General features: G+C 40.3%; 1 protein-coding gene and 1 long non-coding RNA gene across 3 annotated transcripts; one reads left to right on the forward strand and one right to left on the reverse strand.

Annotated features, from left to right (window-relative positions):
• Window positions 1–523: 523 nt before the first annotated feature.
• HAUS3 (HAUS augmin like complex subunit 3) lies at window positions 524–9,406 on the reverse strand. Of its 2 annotated transcripts, none has more exons than XM_075499609.1 (5): window positions 9,217–9,406; window positions 6,741–7,782; window positions 5,182–5,618; window positions 3,295–3,523; window positions 524–1,962 (listed from the first exon to the last, which is right to left on the reverse strand). In XM_075499609.1, exons 2-5 carry the CDS (start codon window positions 7,662–7,664, stop codon window positions 1,726–1,728), a joined length of 1,827 nt encoding a protein of 608 aa, XP_075355724.1. In that variant the 5' UTR covers window positions 7,665–7,782; window positions 9,217–9,406; the 3' UTR covers window positions 524–1,725. The 2 variants fall into 2 exon arrangements, with proteins under 2 accessions (XP_075355724.1, XP_075355725.1); XM_075499610.1 differs by having other exon boundaries at window positions 525–1,962; window positions 6,741–7,659; window positions 9,217–9,404.
• A 286-nt stretch (window positions 9,407–9,692) lies between these two features.
• On the forward strand, window positions 9,693–17,331 carry LOC142408895 (uncharacterized). The gene is made up of 3 exons (XR_012775460.1): window positions 9,693–9,733; window positions 12,704–13,267; window positions 16,269–17,331. It is a non-coding gene; the product is annotated as an uncharacterized LOC142408895 (long non-coding RNA).
• The last annotated feature ends 1 nt before the right edge of the window (window position 17,332 follows it).

Here is a 17,332-nt window from a genome sequence, read left to right on the forward strand (position 1 = left end):
ATTGCTCTACCAAAAACTGCTGTTAAGTAAATTATTCCTATACAAGTTAATAACTGGAGTCCTGTTACTCTGGTCTTCTCCCACTAAATCCAGTGCACGAGTAGACTTTCAACTTTAACCATCAAGTAAACAGTATTTCCTCTGCTTACATGGAAATATTTTTCTTAGCTCAAGACCATAGGCAGATTGCAAGTTTGAATACTTACAAGTACAAACATTTGTATCCAGACTCAAAGAGGAACATCCATCAGGCTGCATTAGTATTGGCTATATCTATCTAGCTTAACTTTTATAGTAAGCATGCGAAAGGAAGAGAGAGGCAGAATGGCTTTTTTTCCCATGATGTTCACAGGAGTGAGAAGTATAATCTTTCCCCATGCACAACTCCTCCTAACTTTTATAATTAAGAGTAAAGTTTCTTTCCTACAGAGGGTAAAAATGCTCCCTGACTTCTCAGGGTGGGAAGCAGCAGTCTTAAAGCCTCAGTGGCATATCAAAATGAGAACCTAGCAGACTAAATATAAACAAGACACTATGCATGAGAACACACCTAAAACCAACACACAGATTCACCATAAATATTGACAACACTGAACTGAATTTATAGTGTTTGGCATTTAATAATAAACACAACGTATAGAGTTAGGCAGCATGAAATCCAGATATAAGGACATCCAACAAGTAAGTTTAAAAAAAATTTAAACATTTAAAAATAAGTTATACTCACATAAAAGTTAAGTCTGCCATCAAAATAGTTTTAAGACTACTGTTACTGAAGTTAAAGCTAATTTACTAACCTTCATCAATATGTACAACACTTGAAAGCAAGCACAGCTGATCCCATCAAAATATAAAAGGCTAGAAGTTATCATGCTATAAAAGCCTATTTAGTTCCCTTGGTATATTAGCAAGCTATGTAAAAATTTCATAAACAGTCTAACAGTGCACATGAAAGCAGAAGTATGAAAGCATGAGGACTCTGAATTGAAATGCCTATCATTATGAATTACAGAACAAACTCAGAAGTCCAAAAGGTAAATTTAAAATTGTTTTTCTTTGAAGAGCCCAGTATGAGTATGGACTGGTTTCAATGGAGAAGACAGGCCATAAGTTAAATTAAGAGATATATCAGAATGGTCTTAAAACAGATGGTCTTGGTACTTGAAACAGATTCTAGTACATATTCCAACACATTTCTAACAAAACCAAATCTTCTTAGGAGAGCTGTAGGGGAAATCATCATGGAACATCTGCATTGGAGAACTGTCCTCTTCAGAATGAGCACACTACATTCATGTTCCAAAATCTGGAATGTCTTCTCCACATTTATTTTTCAGTTCACATATCAAAGGCTCTTAGCATGCAAGAAAACTTATCTCAAGGGTATGAAATGTTCCTTTTCGTGCTAAGCTGTATGCAGTGGAAAACAACATACAGGCTAGCAGAAGAGCAGCCTGAATGTAATTCATTCAAATAACCAATGTATTACTTCATATCAAAGAACTTTGACAAAACTGAGATTTGAACTCGGGTGGGCAGATGCCAAAAGCCATAAAGCAGCATACAATCGAAACTTGGTAACTGTGGCAGCTAAACATACATTGCAATGATAGATAAATGTTAGCCTTGATAAGCTAATACTTATCATTCCATAAACTTGTAGACAGTTTACATTAACATGTTTTCTTTTCTTAAGAGTACACTGAAGTTTAAACATTAAGAACTTCACTGGTGGTGAAATTCTAATCTTCCAGACTTAGACTGCTGCTCAAGCTTCTCCACCATCTCTTTCAAGTGGTCTTCATCTTTGAAAAAATACACATACAAGTTTCTTTCCATCTGATGCAGCTTATTGGACTCTAAAAAGTTTCTCTTTGACTTCACATCAGCAATCAGATCCATAAGGAGTTGATTTAGTTTATTTAAATCAACTTCCAGTTGATGAAACTGCTCAGTAAGTTCCTAACAAAAAATACAAGACAAAAAATTACTACTTTTATATTGTTAATACACTAGCTGAACTAGAAATATAAAAGTTTTTTGTTTTTGGAAGCCACTTTTGTTTGTAAGTGAAAAGTCATCACAAAATAGAAACACAGGTGATAAGGGATTCCATTCAACTTATGTAACTTTTGATCTCCATGTAATGGTACTCACATCAGGTTATGAAAATGTAATTTCATTTACTTGTTTACTAAACCAGATGAGTTAAGACCATAAGAATCTGGCCCTCAACTAGATAGATGGTTGAATGGCATTTTCTATCAATTACAAGTCTTCATAGCTAGTCAAATCTTAAAAGGGAACCAAAAAAAACCCACAAGAAAAAAGCCAATTAAATTTTAAAATTAAATCATTAATTACCAGCTACAATTTTCCCAACTGTTGTTCTTATGATAGTTCAGTGTAAGTAGACCAGTCATCTACTTCCATATTATTTCCTTATTAAAGGAATTACTTTTCTTGAGAAACAGTAACAACAGAAAGAGATGTCACTGTGTTCTAAGAGGCAATTTGAATCAACAGAAAGGTATTTAATTGATTTAATACCATCTAATACCTAAATATGTATTGTTCCAATTACAAAGTTTCATTTGTTAATAAAAACTGTTCTATATATTGCAAATTCACTTGACAGATGGAAGCGTTAAATATATTTTTATGTATTTAACCAAAGAAGTAGTATGTAACAGAAAACATCCCTCAATCCACTTTTGAGATACCTACAATTATTTAAAAACCGTAACAAGTTGCATTTAACAACCCCTATTCCCGTTTAAAGAGGCTCTAAACACAACACCTGGGAGCTCTGTAGCAGTATTGTCCTACTACAACAGTCCTTCAAAATTCTAAGATTCTTATTTTGCTCAAATGAGCTGCCCATTGCCAGGCTTTTTAAGGGGCCAAACCATACTATTCAGGTAACAGGGGGAAAAAGAGCCCATCTGAAATAGAGAAATTTAAATGAATTTTCTAGTGACACCATATCCAGACAATATATTTCCCACACCATAAATTTACTAGTCGTACAGGACTGTACATGCCTTTGAAAGGAATTAAAAGTTGGATGCAACGATTTGCTCAGAAACAAAAAATTACTACCTGCCAACATTTACAAAATCCAGCATTTGCTAAGAACAATGTAAATACTGGGCCCATCATCATTACACTAATAAATTTGTTGCTGACACGTGGGACCCAGTTTGTGTGTCTACAGGCTTCATACTACATTCTTCTCAGTATAAGAACATGACACATTAATGTAATAATTTTAATAACTAGATAAGAGCTTACCCGACTACTGAGTTGTATCTGATTTCCTCCATGATACAAAGCATCATGAAGGGTATCTACATCACTTTTTAGCTTGGACAAAAGGAGAGACTGTTCTTGAGAAGACGCTGCCAGCTGATCTTGTACTGTAGCACAGTCCTGCTTTAACTTCTGAGCCATCTGCTCCAGGCTTTCATATGTTTTAAACAATTGCTGTTTTTTATTTTCTCCTTCCAGAAGCTGATATAGCCTGTAACAAATGAAGTTAGACACACAAGCATTTTTAAGTTTCCTAACCAATCCTGTCATTATCAGTCACGAGAAAATGTTCATGTCGAGAAGTCAGAGGACTAGTAAAGGACAGTACTGCTCAGCGTACTCTTACTATACTGCTGTATCTCCCACTGATTTAATGATTCTATCTATATATAGCTAGTACGTGATTAATAGGACTCCAAAATATTTCAGTATTAAATTAACAGCAATGAAATACCAAAGTAACGGTTAATAAATACACAATGAATGCAAATAAAAGTTGACAATGTGCTTTTGCCAACTATTTCCCGACACTTCAAGGACAGCAAAGTAAGATCCTTTTTTTTTTTTTTAAGTGCTGAAAAACAGCAGACTTCAATGGCCAATGAGAAATAAGAGAAGTCTTTATGACATTTTCTAGCTTACTGGAGCATTTGCCCATTTTCTATCTATGAAGAGACTGCTAAAAAATTCTCCAATTAGCTACAAGTCATGCAAAAGACAGCAATACCTGCTGTACCAAACTGTCCCCTTACACTGCATCGGGAAGAGTCGAATACAATTACAGATAACTTTGCTTGGTTGCTACTACCACCTCTGCATACTAAAATTTTCAGGAGTTGAGCCCCAATATAGAATCAGATTGGTTTAATAAAAGCAGGAGCTATACGAGTTTCTTTCAAGTGTCTTCTGCTTACAAACCCTTTAGGGTTCAACTTCCCTTCACAATCATGAATATTAACATGTCTTTAAAAAAAAAAAAAAAAGTAGCCAGACAACATTCTGATTCAATGATTTGGAGACTTAATAATAAACCTGAACAAAAATGTTACAAGTTGCCAATGCAAACGCACAATGGGAGCAAAATTAATGCTGCCTAATTCTTGCAGTTATTCACTGTGCAAGACCATACTCAACTATCACTTAACAATTATTAAAAAACACTTAAAGCACCATTTTAAAGAAGGAGGAAAAGTCTGACATTAACACACCTATAATTATACAATACACCTCATCAAAAGGTTTAGAGTCTTGAAGTGACAGCAACACAGCACACATTTCTACTGTATCACCTGAGCTACAAGGGGACTTAATTACTTAGACGGTGAAAAACCAGACTCCTACATGGGTGACAGGACACTGAAGCCAGATGGCAAATCAAGCAGTAAAAATGAGCTAAAAACATTTCATGTATTCAGGGAGTCGTTCCACTCCTCTACCACATGGGGGTTTTTGCAGGCTAAGCTGATGAGGCCATGCATAGGATCTGGGAAATCACTGTTATTAACAGCTCTCTACATCTGTACTTCTAGAACAACTTTCAAGAGGTCCTAGATCAGGGCACCATATAAGACAGGTTTGGCTTTAAACATTCTTTATATTCCAGATATTGCTTGGGAATGCTTCAGTAATACTAACGAGACTGATAATTGAACAGTTTTTCCTCAGGCAAATCTGAAAAGAATTTCAACGGATAAGCATGAGGCAAGTCTCATAACTTGAAGGCTTCAGTCCTGGAGAATTCAAAATACTAGTTAGCTATAGCAAGTAACTAAGAACTTAGCAATAGAAAAGGCTTAGCTTGCCTAAGCCTTTATCTCCACAATATTATTTCAAAGTAAGTCAAAGTTCAATAGTGACTATAACGCTTACCTGCAAGAGAAACCATCCTTTAAACTAATAGTGTTTCTTGGCTTTGCATGTTGAGTTTGCTCAGTTATCGCCTGCAGTCTCTGTTGCAACTCATTACTGCTCTGTTTCAGAGATTCTACCAAACTCTCAAGTTGACAGCAGATCTCCTTGTGTTTCTTCAACTCCATTTCATAGGCTAGCTCAATAAGTTCAAATGATGCTTTCTGTCTTATCAAATGCCTCCATATTTCATCTTGTCTTGAAGCATAGTAGTCCTGCTGAGCGATCTGACGATCCAAGTACCCTTTCACCACGGGCGCGCTCAAAAGCCGTGCATTCTCTTTCAGTAGGGGAAGCAGCTCTTCATTGCTTATCCGAGTTATATCTTGTTTAACTGTTGAAATTTCATGATTTAAACTAGATATTTTGGCATCGAGGTTTTCTTGTTTTCCAATATCCTGCATAAAGCAAAATATTTGTCAATTTCTTCATGGTTCCCTCCAACCCACTTCCCTAACACATTTCTTCAGTTCACAAAAGATTCATGTACTTATGTTACATTAAAATCACTGCATCTTTGCATCTACAAAATTAAATGAAAACTCCACAAGCAGTCTTACAGAACTTTACAACATAAGGTAAATACAGATTTTAAAAGCAGATGTCAAATAAATGTACTTCAATAAATAGTAATCTTATTTTATCACAGGGCCAGGAAACAGTTTATTGTGGAAAAAAAATAGAAGAGCTGTGTTTTACTTAGCACCCAGATTTCAAGCATGTCTAACTGAACTCTCACATGCAAACATAATCTTTTATATTCAGTCGGATGACTATCAACACTGCTATCGGAATCAATCTTTTTCAAACAACTCTAATCAATCAAGCCCTATATGCTAGTCATCCATAAATGAAAATATACAAACTGACATAATGCCTCAAGTTAGTCCATGACTGGCATAAGCTAGTATTTTCCCTTCTGTTATGATTTCTTCACATTCTTAAAATCCAGTAGTCATATCTGCCCACCACTCACTTGTTGAGAGATTTCTGAGGCTTCAACTACCTGATTCATCTATTTGGTATTTAAAACACATCACCATAATATCACCATATTAAAAATACTTGAGTTTCAAAGTCTGTGAACTAAAACTTTTCAAGTTTATGCTATGGAATATAAGCAGGAATACATTTACCATACTAGCTCCTCAATACCACAAAATTTCAACTGAAGTTAAGCTTTTGTTTGTTGTACAAACAACAGAGAGCCAGTTATAATTTGAAATTTCAAAGTTAAACTAAACTGGAAAGATACTACTAAATTCTAGGTTTTTTAAGGCAGTAATTCTGGAAAGCAGAATTAAAGGTACTCTGCCATACTGAAGAATTTCTAACTATAAAAACTGGAGCTATTTCACAAGAGGAGTTTTGTGAGCAAGCCTGAAACTTCATAAAAGTGCGATTTCACTATGTAAAAATAGTTGCAATAAAAATAACTCAGCAATGCCTTTTACTAGATCCAGTTGAACGCACCTGCCTGTTTAAAACTCCACTACCTTCTATCACCTTTTGCAGCTTACCTTGTTCTTTAAGGACTGGAGCATGCTCTCCGCGCATTTTATAGCTGAATTCATGCTCTCCTCTTTAGCTTGCATGTGAATTAGCTCATGTTGAGCACAAATATACGCTGTCTGGAGCCTGACCATCTCTTGACTCTCTTCACAAACTGCATTAGTCTCATCACAAGTTACCTGTTTGCTTATATCCGCAAGCTGAAAGCTGTCTTCATGTGAATTTTCAACCCATTCAGACATACCTTGATAAAAATGGTTTTTTATGTATGAGGTAAGTGCTGCAGTGCTTTGTTCTTCCTGAAACAAATACTTGTCCAAAGAAAGTTGGGAAAAAAACACTGGATGTGGACCTGACCCCTGGTCCGAATCTGAAGCAGTGAAGAAAGAGGCCAGTTTCTTAGCTGCATCTATAAGAGACAGCAGTTCATTATTAAGCTTATTGTTTGCCACAGTAAACGCTTCCAGTCCTTCTTTCAAATCCTTATGTGCTTCTTCCTCTTTGCTTTTTAATGTTTGTAACATATGGCTGTTTGCAGAAACCATCATTTGAAGCTTATTATGCCGATGAATTTGAAGTTTTTTTAACTTCTGAAGAGTTTGAAGCTCATCCTCTAACCTCTTCAGTTCCTCCTCTTCTTCCTCCTCCTCTTGGCTACTGTTCTTTGAATCCATGGGTTTCAAGGTTTTAAGGACTTCATCCAGTGCATTTCCTTCCAAAATGGGCTTACCAGACTCAAGAAGACTATCAAAATCTTGCAGTTCTTTTTCAGATACCACATGCTGCTCATTTACATTTCCACAAAACCACTCCAGAAATGATTTGTCTTCCGAAGACTCAAACAGCCAGTCAAAATCTTCTCCATTAAGCTCATCAGCTTTTGGATATCCGATTTTCTTAAGAGTTTCCACAAAATCATTTCCACAGCTCATTATGAAAATATCTTTTGTAAGCAGAAAAGATCCAAATACATGAAAAATCTGGGGTATTATTCCAGTTGTAATTTTTTTGCCATTTTAAATGAATATTCAGTATTTTAATAAAAAGAGTCTGCACAGGAAAAAGGAAGTGTCAGATCACACCAGAAAACTGAATGCTATTCTGGATTAGAGCGGCTAGAAACCAATTTTTATTTCAGGGATGTCTTAATGTATTTTGTTCATCAAATCAGGATACATATTTTTACATCAATTAAATTCCTGATCTTTGCAAACATGTTTTTCCTTAATTCACATAAATTTACTATTAAAATATAATACTACCATTAATTTAAAAGCAACAGGTGTAAATATTGAGTAATTCATTGGCCTGCAAGTTATTTACTTATATAGTTTTCCTCACATTAAATAAAAAAACCACCCACAATCATTTTAACTCTTGCAAAATAAGAGGAGCTTTCAGCTTGCTCCAAAAAAAAAAAAAATAGTGATGTTACACTGCACTTCAAGATCTTGCTTATAAAGATTTTTTTTTACTTCAGCAGCAAGCAGAATCTTATCTTCTAAACCTCCATTTTTAAAGTTTCCTCTGAAAACGGAACAAGAAACCCTTTAACATAAAAAAATCTCAACATAATAACGCAGGTTTTTGACCAATTATAAAAAATTAAAATTAAGATCAGTGTAAATACTCTTGTGAAAATAGTCACAACTTAAAAAGTTACAAGAAAAAGGAGTTTGCTGTTTTGCTGTTTCCCAGAAAAAAAAAATCATCAGTTTTGGGATCCTAAAGTGAGCACAACAGACAGCAAAGAATAGGATAAATTATCAAGAAAGTCAGGAGGCCTTACGTGCAATACTCTGGTAACATCCAGGGTTTTTTTTAGTTTGGTATTACTTAATACTTTGTTTCTAGAACATACATTCCACCAGAAAACCCCACTTTGCCAGCCGGCCAGGAGGGCATGAGTGCTGAACAAGTAAATGCATCCGTCTGAAATTCTGTGTGCATTTAATTTATCTTAGAGTTACAGATTATATAAGAAATAGAATTTGTTATGCAAGTTCCATGTCACAGGGCAGCCTTCCAAGTGCCCTCTGCCCTCCATGCTAAAAAAGGGCTCTGGTCAAAATAAGTAAAAAGGAGCGCACATAGCTTTATACATGTGTATGCAGATCATTAAGGCACGCTGACACTGCTGCTCAAGGCGCCATCAAACACCAAAAATAACATCTCAGGACCCCCGAGGAAGCTCCACATGATCCCCGACCCCAGCACGGGGACGCCCGATCGCCAGTCAGCTCAGCCCGCACGAGCGGGGCCCTCAGGGGCTTTCTCCCAGCGCCAAGGAGCCAGAACGCCCGCCGGCCAGGTCCCACCTCTGGGACAGCTGCTGCCTACGGCCCCACGGGGATCTCGGCTAAAAGCCGCCCCGGAGCAGGACAGGGCAGGACGAGGAGACGGAGAGGAGAGGGGAGGGGAGGGGACGCTGCGGCGGCTGTCCCGGTGCGAGCCAGCCCCGACCCCACACCACTCAGTACTCACCACAGCGCTCTGCCTCAGCGACTGCACGGCGGTGAGGGGGGGAGACGCAGAAAACGGCGGGAAGACTGAGGAAGCGCGTCGGCAGCGACCCCGCCCCAGGCGGAGGCCGCCGAGCACGAGCCCCGCGCGGAGGGGGCGGGGCCGCCAGCAGCGCCAACGGCTCGAAACGCCCGCCACGCGCTAGTCTCGCGCGGCCTCCCCGCCGCCGACAGCAGCGCCTCCACCGCTCAACCGCCAACTGCGCCTGCGCGCCCGCACCCCTCCCCTCCTGCCCTCCCGCCGTCCTTCCGCAGAGGCGCCCGCGCACGCGCGCCTCACCCGCCTCGCGCCAATGGGGGGCGGGGGGCCTGCGCGGGGGTTGGCCGGCGCCGGCCCGCTGACCAGTGACGTCACGTGGGCGGGCGATCCGCGGCGGGGTGGGCGGGGCTGTCCACAGGGAGCGGGGGCGGGGCCTGGGCGGTGGGGTCGTCCCTCTCCTCAGGGGCCTCGCCTCAGCCCGCCGCGGGGAGGGCTTCGGGTGCGTCCGCTGCTCCGCTCCGCTCCCCTGCCCTCCCCTCCCCTCCCTTTCCCTCCCCTCCCCTCCCTTCCCTTCCCCTCTGCCGTAGCCTGCGATCGTTATGGGGCCCGTTGCGCCCAGCGTGTGGGAGGAAGGGGATGAGGGAGACCTGACTGCAATTTGACGTTGCTCAGCTTTGACCAAAACCGGGCCGCAGAACCGTGCGTCCACCAGCCTTGCCGAAGCTGAGGGACATGGCTAATGGTGGCCACCACCCCTGTGTCCACAGTTGCTGTATTAGTGAGTCATCCCTGCCTAGTCGTTTTAGGTTTTTTTTCATGGACGTTATGTCCGTGAGTTTGTCTGATCCCTTTGTGAACCTCCCGATACCCCCCAGAACTTCACAAGGCAACAAATTCCAGAACAGCACTACCTGCTGCTTAAAAGAGCACTTTATTAGTTGTTTTTTAACCCATCTTCTAATGTCATCAAATGACCCTCAACTCTAGCATTGCAGGGTTTGGCGAATACCACCTCTGCATTTACCTTATCTGTGGCCTTCATAGCAATTTAGAAACCACCAGTAAAATTCCTGTCAGCTCTGTCTTCTCCAGTTTGGAGAGTTCCAAAATTTGGCCTCTGTAAAGCAAGTGCCCCGCTCCCCAATGATTTCAGTTGTCCTCCTCTGTACCTTTTATAACATCGCTGCGCCTTGCTTGAGGTGCAGAGACAAGACTGCACACAGTCCTCAAGGTGTGGGTGCACCAAGGTTTTCTACAAAATCCTTGTTTCCGATGCCCTTCCTTACGATGCTCCATTTTCTTGGCTTTTTGGCTGCTGCTGCTGCTCACGGAGCCACCAGAAAGCTCTCGGCAACAACTGCAGGACCTCTTCTGCTTTGCGAGGGCTGGTTCTGAGTCGAGCATCATGTAAACTTCTCACTAACAGTTTGAGCATCCTTTACCAGCCACTCCTCAAGTTTAGCCATCTTCGTTTCCTGTTTACATTTCGCACACCATGTTTTTCTCGGCTTCCCTACTTGCCTTGCGATAGCGTCCTTAACTTTCTCATCGAGTCATGCAGGGGGGAGGTTTGGGCCACGGTTTTATGTTTGTGTAAGACATTTTATCTGGCTTCTAGTACAGTATTTTTTAAGCCTTCTGGGTGTTTGTAGGCTTCTTGCTTTTGAGCTGCTCATTTAGGGTTTTCTGGCATTTTTCCCCATTTTTGCATAGGTCGTTTTCTTAAAATTGAGTATCCATCTGCTTTATTTGTCTTGCTCTCTTCTTGCAGTGTTAAGCTTAATTATATTGTGGTTGCTACTATGGAGCAGCTCACCCACTAATAGCTCTTGAATTAGATCCTCTGCACTGCTGAAGACTAAATTCAGAATGGCGTTTTTTTTCTTGTGGTTTCTAAGGCCAGTTATTCTAGAAAGAAATCATTTATTGCATCCAGAAATCTTATCTCTACATTTCACCCTGATGAGGCATTGACCCAGTCTGTGTGTGGGTGGCTGAGCCCTCCCACTACATGCCCTAAATGTGCAGCTTCTCTAATCTCAATACAGTTGTTGAAATGAATCAACACAGGGAAATGAGCAACCTCGCAGCTCAGCACAGCTAAGACTAACTCACATGAGGTTTTCTAGATCAAAATCAGCACCTGTATTGCCTACAAAGTGCAGTATGTTGATTTCTGCCATCATGTGGTCTGTGCAAGACACACTTTTAAATTAAACCTGACCTGGCGGTGAGTTCTCATGGGTAAAAAGAGCTGTAGTGTTGAATTCCTCCCCATCGGATTACAGCCTGATACACAGCTGCAATTTAGGCTAGCTGAAGTTTTCAAATCGTCTTGCAGATAGAGTGTATTGCATCTTTCCGATGGGGAAGGAACAAAAGCATTCGCTAGCTTGTTTCATAAGACAATGCCGTTTCGGTTCAGTCAGTTACTTGCACTAAAATCAACTTGTCCTACAGTAGTATTTTGGAGGCTTGTGCTTCACAGTATTGCTGTTTTTTAAAAAATTTCATAAATATCAATAATACCTAGAAAACTTGCTACAATTCTGCTGTCAGAGAGCAATTCAGCTCTGTGACTCAAGTCCACATCCTAGATGAAAGAAGACACATCTGATAAAAGATTGTCTGTCTTTTGTCTATCAAATTGTCTATCTGGATTGCTGCAGCTAATGCCTTCAGTTCCCTGTGTGACCGGTTCCTCTCCCTCTTTCCAGATTCACACACATACGATGTCCCACCTCCCTCGTGGCCTTTCACAAAAGTTACGTCCTCATCTGTTTAGCTGGGCAAGCAGGATTATACGCTCATTCTGTAGCTGGTTTGGAGCTACATACGTGCCGGCCAGTAGCCACCTCTTGAAAGAGTGAAGAGCTCAATTGGGCTAGCTTTCAGGCACGGTCAGTGCAGGAAATGATTTATTTCTCTTTCTACCCAGACATGGAATTTTCCTGGAAGTTTTCACCACATATTATTGTTGCAGCCTCCATCCTATCTCTGCTTTGTCAAATTTGGTGAAAATTAGCCTAAAGGTTCAAAAGTTATCAAGGAAAGGAGGAGGGGAACAGATGGACGAAAGAGGAGTTGACAGACAGCATGATCTCATCATCCCTGCTGGTGTAGAAATTCAGGTTAGAATTTAAATACTTTAGGTCAGAACATTGTGCACTTAAACTTCTCAGTTTGAAAGAACAAGCCTCTAATGTGAAACAAATTTTCATTTGTTGGACCATTGATTGGCTTTTAGGGCAGAGATTAAACAACAGCCTTCCCCTACAAACATGCTACAAACTATCTTTGAAATGTCTTACAGCCCCTTTCCCCACCCAACCACAGCCCCATCTGCTTCAGTGTTTGCTTTTGCAGCTCCTTATGGGTCAAGATTGTTTTTCTCTGATTCACTTTTTTCTTGGTTATGTTCAGTCAAAACATAATTAAAGGCTTACCTTACCCATTTTTTCCATTCTAGGAGCAGTTGTTTTGCATCTGTGTCCGAGAACCAGAGAGGTTGCTTAGATAGCATATTGCCTTTACAAGCCATTTTATGGTGGATTCCAGCAGATTAAGACATAGACATTTCTGGAAGGATGTCTGCAAGCTCTGCACTATTCCATCGATGCCATGTTGTGTTTGTTCCACTGCAAAATATGACGCCGTTGTGCCTGATACCTCAGAGAGAAGCTATCAGTTACCCATTGGCCAAGGCTGTAAAATACAGCCAAGAAGTGTAGTGGCCATCATATAGGCATTGCAGCTGGCCAGTAGAAACCCTCCCACTGGGATACATCCGTCAGATGAAAAACTCCTACAAAAGTAGTTTGCTTATTGCTGCTTCAGGGTTTGGATTTGTTTTGTTTTGTTGTGTGAAAAAAAACCACAGAGAAGACATGGAAATAAGTTTTTAGCTGATGAACTCTAACTGTATCGAAGCTTTTCCTTTTTGCATCATACTGCACATCTTCTCATAGCAGCAGCAGGATGCTATAGAGGTCCCTGCTGCTGATTGCTGGAGTACCAATCACCCTTTGGAAAGGTAATTCATTGCTTTAAGCAAAATTGTATTCTGAATTAAGCACAGCTTTTCAAGTGCCATGTGAACTTTTATTATAACAGAGTCAGAAGACAGAAATTTGGCACCAGCTTGCTTTCTCTCCCAAGCACTTGTATCTTCTCTCTAGAGGAAGGGTAGATTTCATTCTGAGATGTTGTATTCCCAGAAAAGCAGGTCAAAGCGCTTAGTTTTCTTCAGCTTTGTTGGATTCAATGCCATAAATAAAAAAGAACCGCCTACACGTTTGGGCTAACGCTACTAATGTATTTAGACATATGATGCACAAGGTTGTTTTTTTTTCTAGAAAATCATTTGTTTACTCTTCCGACTCCATTTTGGATTGAAACCCTGGGCAGGGCTGATCAGCCGGGCTGTCTGCAAATGGATTTTGCTCGTAAGAAACCGAACCTTTGTGTGGGAACGTACACCAGGACTCAGCAGAGGCCTTGGCAGGGACCGTGAAGGGCCAGCCTGATCCCTCCCGCTTCCTTGCCCTGCTCCCCCTCTCCCATCCAACTCCAGACGGCTCCTCCCCAGTGAGGCAGTGGGTCCTTTGCACAGCAGTGACACAGGAGAGCAAGCTTTCAGGGGGCTTTTACAGAGCGGTGTCCTCAGCCTGGGGAGTGTAAAATCATAGCGGGCAAAAGGAAATCAGCCTCCTCCCAGCAGCAATCTCTGCTATTCCAAACGCAGCTCTCCTGGCAGCGGTAATGCCAGCCCCCCCCCCCACTCCTCCTCTGTCCACCACACCGTAATCATACCTTTCTTGTATGCCATGGTCCTTAAAAACACTGGGTAATTCACAGTTTCTAGAATAATAATAACTGAGAACTTTGCCATTGAAACCACCTTAAACTTAGAGGAAGCTGATGGTTATATCATAATCAATTTAATTATAAGGCTCTTTTCCATTTAAATAGGCTTTGACAAAACATTTTCATCCTGATAGGCAAGGCAAGCTTCTGGACTTTTAATATTAAATTTGAAACATTCATCATTAGCAAAATGAGGAAACTTACTTTTCTTATAAACAAATCATAAGACATTACAATGTCAGGAAAGAAGCTGTACAGGTCATAAACTGTACAGGATTTACAAAAATAGTGCCACGACATACATCATAATTCTGTTACCCCATTGCAGTTCTTTCTTGTGCTGAGGAAAGTGGTGCTGTCCCAAAATATGGCACTGCTAAATGTTTATTGTAGCTTTTTTCCTGTTGGAAATTAATTTATAATAAGCGAGTGATGTGCTGAATTGTATTTTATGCTTATTCTGTGATAGTGGTAATTTCAAAGAAAGCTTTGATAAAAAAATAGTTTACTATGCTTTGTGCATGAATATTTTGACTGATTCAGCAGCTCAGCTTATCTGAATCAAACATAAACATATCGACAAGCTACTTGCCATGATTTCAACTTAAAACTACTAGTTCTGTATTTTTAAGACATCGCTGTATTTAAGTGCAACAAACTGCTTGACAAACTGAAACAAAAAACAGTGGATGTCACACACTACAGCTGAGAGCATAACGATGCAATTTGCAAAAGCATTCCAATTCTGTCCCTCCTCTCATCTCCCCTAGTAACATAAAATGCTCTTGTGATGTGACTTTCATATCTGACAAAATACACATGCAGAACTTGTAGGCTGCCTTTTAAGGCTTTTTTTTCTCTCTTGTGCAGAGCAGGAATGATTTCAAGTAGAATTACTTAGAACAGACACTAATGTATTTCAATTTGCACTTTGTTTTACAGTTTGCTTTGTCTTCAGAAATGTAAAAGTGGAAATGTATACAGCACTCACGGTTAGAGACAAATAACGTTAATGACTATTGGGGTTACATTGGGCCAACATATGTAGAAGAACTTTAAATCACACTCCAACCTTCATGCCATACTATTAATTTGAATTGCTAAAACTTGGTGAGGTCCTTCTGAAATAGTCATTAAACATATATGAAAAGATTTGCAAAGAGAAGAAATGCTATACACAAAAAAACAAATTATGAAGAATTAAAGAAACCTGAAAACCACAACAAAAAGGTATAAAAATTTGTATTTATATTATGACGAGATGATATAACACAATACTCTGTGTGCTACAGAATGTAGTGAGCACCACGTCCATGCATACAAATGAATCTGTACAGTGTAATACATCTGACAGGCTATGAACCATTCCTTTGGCTCTGGCACAGAACCCACTCGCTCACACCTATAGGTAACAATTTGACCGGTAAACAGCAGACAGCTCTCTCTCAGTGCTTCCCATGCACCAAAATTTCATCACTTAAAAATCCTTATTGCACACACCCTTTCAATGGCATAAATTGCATGTAACCGTACTTTACGTGCAAAATGGAAGGAAGAAATTCTGGAATTGGAGCACCTTTGCTCTGCTTTGCCAATGGGCAAGTCTCTGGCTGGTCCTGCCTCCCCAGGAATCCTTTGCTGGGGTTAATTTACGATGCTTCGGGTAGAAAAAACAGCCAAGGTGACCAAATGGTTTCTGATCTTTTCTGTTTCATAGATCCCCTGCATTTTAACTGTAGGTAGTTATGCAACACACTTGGATGTTTCTTTTGCAGCTACCAATTAACAACAGTGCATTTAGTCAGTCACTTAGGCAAATTGGCTCATTTCATTGCTGGTGAAATTAATTTCTGAGGTGTTTGCCCCATCAGTATTTGTAGGGAGTGCAGCTCTTCCTTAAAGAGTATCTAAAGGGATTCAATTCGCTTTCCACCAGTTTTGGAAGGTGCAAGTTAGTGGATTAAATATCAACACTGTTACTGGCTCTTACCACACACAACCAACGGCCTCTAATAGTTAAAAAAATTAACAGATTTCTGAAAGAGTAATCCGTTTTGCAGACATTCCTTTATCAACACCATCATAAAATGAAGTGTATAAAACTAATATTACTTGATTAAAAGCTGTGATGATGTGGTTCTTCTCAAAAATGTGTTTCTTTTCCACAGGGCTGATCTGCAAGGATGAAAAATTTCACTGCTGATTACCAGTCTGCTATAAAGTTGGTAAAATGGTGAAATAATCACTTGTCACAGTAGCAGAGACTGCTGTAAATACCTCCAAGAAAAGCAGAAGTACGTCCTGCGGCTAAACACACCCCGGGGCTCGGAACGGGAGCAGGTCTGCAGGCTGAGCACATGCAACTTCACCTCTTTCCGTTTCCCAGTTCTCTTCTTTTGGCATTGAAGTTCCTCCACTGAAATGGCTTATGCAGAGCATACAGTCGGATGCTCAGAATACTGGTATTTATCACAGTAATTTATTTGTAGATCAATAGAAGTAACTTTTTTTTTTTTAATACAAAATGATGCTAGGCTGCATGTGGTATAGCTGAACCCATACTCATCCATGCCAAGAAAAATAACACCGTTTATGGTCAGAAAAAGTCTTAATTCTTTAAGTTAGATGCAAGTTGTATTATATTTTAATTCTTTTTTCCATCCCAAATCTTTCACTAAGAAATTAGGATAGAAACCTGTCTATAAACACCAGATGAAAAACTGTCCTTCTCATGGATTTTTGGGGGCCTTTTTATTTCTGCTGTCATTCAATAAAACTCACCCTGAACTGAGTTTGTTTTTTGCACAAGACAGGATCCGGGCTCTGGGTAGCAGTGTGTTGTAGGGCTTCCACTGGCCAAACTCGGCTCTTTTCAGAAGATAGATACAGCAGCTGCAATGGGCCTGGGGGGGTAAAAGTCAGGCAGAGAGAGGATGGGCGTGAAGGAGGATTCATCCCCTGAATCACAGTGGAGACTCTGCAGAAAAAGCTAATAATTTCAGGCTGGTTTTTTTTATGCCTCTCCTGTGATGACAGTGCACTCACGGAGCTAGAGGAAGAACTAACTCTATTCAGAAGAGCAACGAAGAGGCGTGTATCCTCCCAACACCTGCGCGCTGCAAGAGAAAGCCCTTCCTTTCTTCTCCCACCAGGAAACAGGCCAAACCTCTATGTCTCCACAAAAATAACTTCTCCATGACTTCATCTCTCCAGAGCCTTTTCCACAGAGGAA

Source organism: Mycteria americana, chromosome 4, assembly GCF_035582795.1.
Source record: "Mycteria americana isolate JAX WOST 10 ecotype Jacksonville Zoo and Gardens chromosome 4, USCA_MyAme_1.0, whole genome shotgun sequence".
Classification (NCBI taxonomy): Eukaryota; Metazoa; Chordata; class Aves; order Ciconiiformes; family Ciconiidae; genus Mycteria; species Mycteria americana.

Excerpts from the sequence above, each read along its gene's own strand:
- HAUS3 (XM_075499609.1), bottom strand. The coding sequence starts at position 7,664 with ATGAGCTGTGGAAATGATTTTGTGGAAACTCTTAAGAAAATCGGATAT. Across the intron at positions 3,524-5,181 it reads AAGGATGGTTTCTCTTGCAG|GCTATATCAGCTTCTGGAAG; the intron begins GTAAGCGTTATA and ends CATTTGTTACAG. Across the intron at positions 1,963-3,294 it reads AGATACAACTCAGTAGTCGG|GAACTTACTGAGCAGTTTCA; the intron begins GTAAGCTCTTAT and ends ATTTTTTGTTAG.